General features: G+C 45.8%; 1 protein-coding gene across 1 annotated transcript; it reads left to right on the plus strand.

Annotated features, from left to right (window-relative positions):
- Positions 1–423: 423 nt before the first annotated feature.
- LOC137916193 (MAGUK p55 subfamily member 2-like) lies at positions 424–3,693 on the plus strand (the record flags this gene model as incomplete). The annotated part of the gene is made up of 7 exons (XM_068759273.1): positions 424–555; positions 698–800; positions 1,130–1,198; positions 1,344–1,505; positions 1,648–1,850; positions 3,310–3,438; positions 3,517–3,693. Coding segments are annotated over 7 exons (975 nt in total), but the record flags the coding sequence as incomplete, so codon positions are not given.
- Positions 3,694–8,045: the final 4,352 nt, after the last annotated feature.

An 8,045-nucleotide genomic window follows, 5' to 3' on the forward strand; every position in this document is an offset into this window, starting at 1 on the left:
ACACACACATCTACATCCAACTACACACACCCACACACATACACACACACACATCTACGCACACACACATCTACATCCACCTACACACACCCACGCACACACACACACCTACACACACACACATCGACATCCAACTACACACACCCACACACCCACACACACACACCCCCACACACCTACACACACCCCCACACACATACACACACACACATCTACATCCACCTACACACACACCCCCACACACATACACACACACACACCTACATCCACCTACACACGCACAGACACACACGCACAGACACACGCACACACACAAACACACACACACACACACACACACACGCACACACACACACACACACACGCACACACAGACACACACACACATTAATAATCTACGCTAAAAAAATTGTGTTTCACCAGGTGTTCTTTAAGTGTCACTATGACTACGACCCAGCCAATGACAGCCTGATTCCCTGTCAGGAGGCGGGGCTACGGTTTGAGACGGGGGACATCTTGCAGATCGTCAACCAAGATGACGTCAACTGGTGGCAGGTGAAGCACCAAAGCAGCATGCGTTCACTTCCTGGTGGAGATTCAGAGTGACCTGAGCACGACCCAGCCGACGACTGGAGAAATTCACAAATGTCTGTTGTGCGTGTGTGTGTGTGCGCGCGTGCGTGCGTGCATCACGCAGGCGCGTCATGTGGAAGGCGGCAGCACAGGACTTATTCCGAGTCAAACGCTGGAAGAGAAGAGGAAAGCGTTTGTCAAGAGAGACGCAGAGTTACCGCCTGCAGGTGAGATGATACATGGGAGAATAATTAAAGTGAAGTCCGGTGAGGTCCTTCACAGGTCTAATGGTAATACTGCCATCTGCTGGTGTAATGATGCAAGACACCCAAATAAGCAAACCGTTTGGTCGGAACCTAAAGTCCTCATTCAGACACGCTTTGGTTTAACCGAATATAACATCAATCTATGAATCCATCCGGATGACCTGTATGATCATCACTCCAACGTGTGCTGACCAGGAAATAGTCTGACCCCCCCGCCCCCCCCCCCCCTATGAAACGTGTTGCTGTGGTTGTACGTTTAGAGTCAGCAGGTAGTGATCTGCTCCTCACAGGGAATCTCTGTGCCGGTGTCGGTGTGAAGAAGAAGAAGACAATGATGTATGTCACCACCAAGAATGCAGGTAAGGTCATCGTCCGGTGAAATGTTTCATCATTTGTTTGGTACCGAACTCTGACCCTCTTAAGGCGATTGTTTATTTTCTTCATTCACAAGTGTCTCCGCCTCCTCCCTGCCGTCTGCCCTTCTTATTTCCCTTTCTGCCTCAGAGTTTGACAGACATGAGATATTACTCTACGAGGAAGTGGCAAAGGTCCCGCCTTTCAATAGGAAAACCTTGATTTTGATTGGTGCCCATGGTGTGGGCCGGCGGAGGCTGAAGAACAAGCTCCTGCTGAGGGATCCTCTCCTCTTCGGCACCACCATTCCATGTATGAAGGTGTTATGCAACTAGCTAGCTGTACCGGTAATTAGGAATGGGAACAAGCTGATGTGAGATTCTACCCAAAAAAGACTTTGAAGTCTTTGAGGGAAATGAAGCAGAGGAAGTGACTGTCCTGTGTTTCTGTCCAGACACTTCCAAAAAACTCAAAAAGGGCGATCAAGAGAGTCGGATGTACGCGTCCAGCAGCCGCAGCAGGATGGAAGCCGACATCAAGAACGGCCGCTACCTTGAGCATGGAGAATATGACGGCAGCCTGTATGGAATCAAGACGGAGTCCATACATGAGGTGGTGGAGGCCGGCCGCATCTGCATCCTGGATGCCAACCCTCAGGTATTCATGTGTTCGTACGTACCACAAAGCTAGCTTCAGTAGCTCTGCAGCCCGAGTGCGGCTTCAGATCTGAAATAAGTAAATGTTCTGCGCTTATAAAGCGCTTTACATGAGGCCTCGCATTCACCCGTTCGCACACACATTCACCCTCCAGTGGGCGACTGCTGCCATGCAAGGTGCGGCCAGACCCACTGGGAGACATTTGGGGTTCAGTGTCTTCCCCACTTCGACGTGCGGACAGTCAGAGCTGGGATTCGAACTGCCGACCTTCTGATCACCGGACGACCCACTGAGCCACAGCCGCCCCACAGTCTGATGCCTTTCATTTTAACAATAGTATTAATAACAACACAACAACAATAATAACTTTAGGAAAGCGAGGTGTGACATTCAAAACAAGATGAAGCTAAAAAACGTGAAAACGGAAACAAAGGAGGCGTGTCTTCAGTTCAGATTCAACGCAGCCACAAATGAGGGCGGGGCTGAGGAGAGGAGAGGAGAGGAGAGGTTGATGAGTGGGAGGGGCCAGACCATGCAGCGGTTTAAACACCAGAAGAGGAAGCTTTTTTGGCGCGTGTCCATTTTGAGGGGAATGAGCTGCTTGGCGGAGGTCTGTGCTCTCTGAGTGCTTTTCTAGGTTTGACGTAAAACATTTTAACTGATCAGGTGAAGAAAACCACATTTGACACGTGGTCTAGTGTTTAGGACATACTACAATCCTTTCATCCCACGGGAGGATATTCCTTGAAGGAGAGCATTACAGTCGTCCAATATAGTTATTAATCCCGGGATTATCACCTCTGCCACCGAATAAGAGCTGTAGTCTACAAATATATTTTACATGGAAAAAGGATGAATGACATCATTGCTATGCGGATCAAACCAGACGATGGAAAAGATCAAACATTAAGAATTTAATGAAATGTTCTTGAGACGACTTTAAGGCCGCACATCCGTGTCCCTCCAAAAGTCTTTCGTAGAGATTCAAGCATGTTGCATTCAATGTTAAAATACAGAACTGTATTATTAACCGGATTACACCGATTTATACGTCGGATAATATTTAATCCTGTCATAATGAGTGGATGAAATTATTTTTATTGAAGGGCCACAGAATTTGTACGCAAGGCAGAGCGCAACCGAGTCTTTGGCTGTTTTCATTAGACTTTGTCACTTGATCCATTTTAGTTAGGCTAGGTTACCCAGTACAAAGTACCAACGAGAATCTCTGCCTTGTACTTCAGAGGTTATGTTCTTGCTCGTCATTAATATTTCATGTTTTCTTAATCATTCATCCTGATCATCCGTCGTTTGAGCATCATGTGCCTTGCTTAAGGGCTTTTTACTTCACCCAGCGTTGCAGGAAAGCACAACGTTGGAGCCGTCGGGAAGCTCCGGCCTGTTGCTCCATCCGATCCCTGACGCTGTTTGTTTGTGTGCTCGTGTCTCATCACGCTAGTCTCTCAAAGTGCTGAGGACGTCTGAGTTCCTGCCTTACGTGGTGTTCCTCCAGTCTCCGGACTTCGAGGCGCTCGTGGCGATAAACAACTCGGCTGTAGACGCGGGCGTGGCCACCAAAGCCCTGACGGTGAGAATCAGACAGAGAACGGCTTCTGGGATAGAAGCAGAGGTCCAGGGAGAGCACTAAAACCAAACTCTGTCTCAGGATGAAGAGCTGCACCGGACCTGCGATGAGAGCGCCAAGTTACAGGCGGCCTACGGCCACTACTTCGACCTCAGCATCACCAACGGCAACCTGGATGAGACCTACCGCACCGTCAAGGCCGCCCTGGAAACGGTCTCCAAAAACCCCCAGTGGGTCCCCGTCACCTGGGTTTTCTAGAAATGCCGTGGAAGTGGGAGGGAAAGGAAAAAGGAAGGAGAGCGTTTATCATATCGGTGTCTGGAGTCCGACAGAGAGGAAATATTTGGGCCCCCGCGGGTCTGCTGGGTGAATCGGAGGACAGAACCCAAAACGAAGGGTGTGGCTGTTCTAAAACCTTTATCGACAAAGTATCCGTGACATATACACGACCCCGCCTCCACGCACACACACACGCACACACACACACGCCCACTATGCCTTTGCCACAGAGCGGTGGGATGGATTACAGGTGCGTCCGTGAACAGGCTGTTTTCGAGGGGCGTGGCTTTTAAAGGGAGACCTTTGTGTGTTTGTTACGTGAATCGAGCCGTTACCGATTACCGTTTACGTTCCATTACAGTCAGGACGACGATGATCTTCGTTCAGCCGAGCAAAAAGCTCAAATGTTGAAAACACCGCGAGGACATCAAAGCCTTCACACTCGAATGCTCTCAGAATGCAGGCGAGTGTTCGGCTAATGACAAAGGTGTGATAGTGAATAAAGTAAAATAGAACAGTAGAAGCAGACGACTCGTGAATTTGCAGTTAGCAGCTTGTTTGTTTGTACACAGATATACTCACACAAGTACATTTTCTTCCTGGTATGAGCATGTCTGTGTACAGAAACGTACAGAAGCTCTCTCAGTGTGTACTTCTGTCCAACAGTCAGAGTATCATTCCTAATGTTCTTGTTTTTTATTTTGTGCTCTTTATAATGTTTTTATTCATGAACTTGATTGTAAATAGTTTGTAGATGACTTGACCAAGGAGGTATGAGTATTCTTGCAGAGTATTTCCAGTAGGTGGCACTTTGTGCTTCATGTTCAGGATGTCATCGCCGAACGCTCCTGGCTGCTGCACCAGCAACTGTTTGAGCCGCTTGTTCGTACTCGGGTCAGTAATTATGTGCGTACTTTAGGTGCACAGTGAAATGTTTAGTGGTAAATGAGCAACGTGGGTGTATTAGGGAATGTTACGTTAGTATTTATGCTCTAGTTTTTAAAGTGCCGTGTGTCTGGCTGCTGTATTTGTATCTCTGGAGAGGGATCATCTGTTCCTCGCGAGGATATTTTTGGCCTTCCGTCCCTTTTCTATGAAGTTTAATGAATGCAATAAAATTACCACATCGTGATTTACCTTTTTAAAGTACAGTAATGGCAAGTAATTCGACCTCGTACATTTTTATTCAGCAACACGGCTCACTGGAAACTGTTTAAAGTTTTGCACAAGTTTAAATATTCTAAAACGAGTGATATTCAGATTTCTAAAGTTAGCATGATGTGCTGCTGTGCTTATTGACATGTGGGCCGTTTGAAGGATAAAATGCATTACTCCATTAAAAACTGCAGTTACACGTGGCTCCAAAGTAGACAACGTGTGGAGCTTGAACCATTTAACATTGGAGGACTGAGGATTGTGAAGTCCGTTCATGCTTCTGTCTGTATTGAATAAATTATTGATTTGATTAAAATGATTTGTGGCCGTATTTTTACGCCCGAGCGCCTATCCTCGCCGAAGAGGAGGCGAGGGTATTGCAATTGGGTGCGTTTGTTTTTCTGTTTGTTTGTTTGTCTGTCCGAGCGCATAACTCAAAAACTAGTAACCCAATCGACTTGAAATTTTTACACAATCAAGGTTCTGTCCGTGACTCGGTCCTCCCCGAGAATGGCGTTGATCCGGATCTGGATCCAGATTCTAGAATTATTTTTACATCTGGAATTGTGCCTGTGCTGTAAACTGCCACTTTAAGAGGGAAGGGCACGAATGGCATGATGGGAAAAAGAGTCCAGAAGGAGTCTTGTAGTACGTTCCGGAGCAGCAAGCTAGAGCAGGTTTGGCCCCTCTGATCCGGAAGCCCTGTTTACTGTCTCACAAGATCCAATAGTCTGTTGGAGGCGGGGTCTGCAGTCTCTGATTGTCTTTCTAGTTAGGCCCGAGCACCTATCCTAGGCGTAAGGGGCTATTGCTTTTGCAACGCAGAAGACGACAAGTTGATGAGCCCTCGACAAAGTTGACGAGCGCAGCGCACACACACACGCAGCGCACACACACACACCCCCCGACACTAAACAACACACACGCACACACACAGAGATCCTCAAACACGAGTTGACGAGCGCAGCGAGTCAACCATCGGGCAAACAACACACCCACGCCCACACAAACGACACTCAACAACACAGACACACACACACAGACGCGTAGCCCTCGCCGAGACCATTCCGAAAATGTATTTTGTGTAATAATCAGGCACTCAGAAAAAATGTTATATTGTTTTTGCTAAAATTCTTTAGGCCCGAGCGCCTATCCTAGGCGTAAGGGGCTATTGCTTTTGCAACGCAGAAGACAACAAGTTGACGAGCGCAGGAAGGCGGCCATATTGGATTGAAACTTCAAAACTCCTGATGGCAGATGGCCATATAATCCAAATAACAATTTGACTAAACTGTGAGCTACTAATGCAGCTCAAATCGAAACACTTGTGAAGCACTCAGGACAAAAGCGGCGTGCGTCGGCGGGTCAGCTCAACGGCCTGTCGGCCGGCGAGGGCCTACAACGCCGCTTGCGGCTTTAATTTGTTTTGTTTTTTACAGATAAAAGCTTTACTCTTTTACTTTGATCTTTCTAATCTAATGATGCCATTTTCACACCTATGTGGCAAGAGGACATTCAAGCATCAATGACATCAAAGGATCAAAGCTTTTATTCATTATGTATATCAGTATTTGAATCCTGTTCAAAATTACCAGTGTGCCCGCATACACTAACAATGCAAGCGCCATTAGAAAGCACTTGGCTGCAGTATAGTTATTATCATTTAGACTATAATAATTTTGATAAACTTGATGGTAAGTGTTTGTATCGGAATATTCGCACTCAGAAGACTTCAACTATCACGGACAGTACGAACAAAGACAGCTTCTACAAGGAGGTAAGCCTTGTTCATTTTGATTGTCACGTGTTTAATATTTAGTCAGTTACAGATTAATTAATGCTTCCAAACTGATTGACTCCCTTCTCCTGCAGGTTGCCATCCTGGTAGAGTTGGCGTTGCGAAAGCTTGATGCGTATCACATCGTTGAGTTTTGTGGCTTTATTCCTGAAAGACACATGCTGGTATTTGAGAATTTGGAGGTTGACCTCGAGGAATATATCGTCACACAAATGAAACCTGTGAGTTTGGATGACATCAGAGACATCATCCAACAGGTACGACCGTAGTCAATACAAAATAGACACCAAATAACTGTCACATTTACATTTTTGGAAAACCATGTAAATGTTAACGCCTGTCTTCTGTAGATGGCCAAAGCATTGTGGGCCCTGAAATCCATCGGGATCGTCCACGGCAACGTATGCCCGAATAACATCCGTGTGGAAAAAGGAGGGACGACATCGGTCAGAGTCAAGCTGGCGAACTTCAGTTTGGCCAAGTTGCGATCAGACGACAGGAAGCCTCCAGAGCTGCAAGACGTTCATTATATGTAAGGATAATGAAAACAGTGATCGTATGATTCCTATTTCCTATCCCATTAGTTTTTCATGTCTCATATTAGAATCAACCTTATCAGTAGCATTTTGTCACAAATTGCTTCTTTTTCTTCCTTTTTTGGAGCAAATATCGATTGCATGTTTAATTCTGGCAGTTTTACGACGGATGCCATTCCTGCCGCAACCCCTCTGTATTTCTCCAGACTTGAGACCAGCTCAAGGGAGACAGTGGGACTTCTGTAGAATTCATAATGTGTTTAGGACGGGGAGAATTTGAAATGTTTGGGGGAACTGAATTGTCTTGGAGGAGGTTTGCATTATGTTGAGGGAACCTAGTTAATCTTTAAAATGTTTCTTTCTTCCCACATGTAGAGTTCCAGAAAGATCTGCAGGACTACCATTGTCTGAGGCGGCTGATATGTGGTGTTTGGGCCGTGTCATGCTCTTTTTACTCAGCTACTGTGAACGATATGCACGCATTATGAAAGTTGTGGTAAGAACATCTACTGCTTTAGATTGTTATATTTACTGGTTTAGTGATTCTTGTTCTACACTTCAAACACCAGATACACATTTTCTAACTTGGTTTGACTCATTTCTTGAAACTGACATTACATTCACAAAGCAACATGGACTAATCTCCAAACCACATGGCAATTGTTCAGAACAGAATTGGACTTCTCCTTCATTTATGCAAATTACAAATATTGTAGTACATGTCTCAATATTTCAGTGCATCTTTGCAAATGTTTACATACAGTTGGCCTGGATTTAGCACAATTTCTAAGTGAATATGTGAAATGCTTAATTTTATTGAATCCAAAACATTGGATAAATCA

The sequence above is a fragment of the Brachionichthys hirsutus genome, unplaced genomic scaffold, assembly GCF_040956055.1.
Source record: "Brachionichthys hirsutus isolate HB-005 unplaced genomic scaffold, CSIRO-AGI_Bhir_v1 contig_969, whole genome shotgun sequence".
Taxonomy (NCBI): Eukaryota; Metazoa; Chordata; class Actinopteri; order Lophiiformes; family Brachionichthyidae; genus Brachionichthys; species Brachionichthys hirsutus.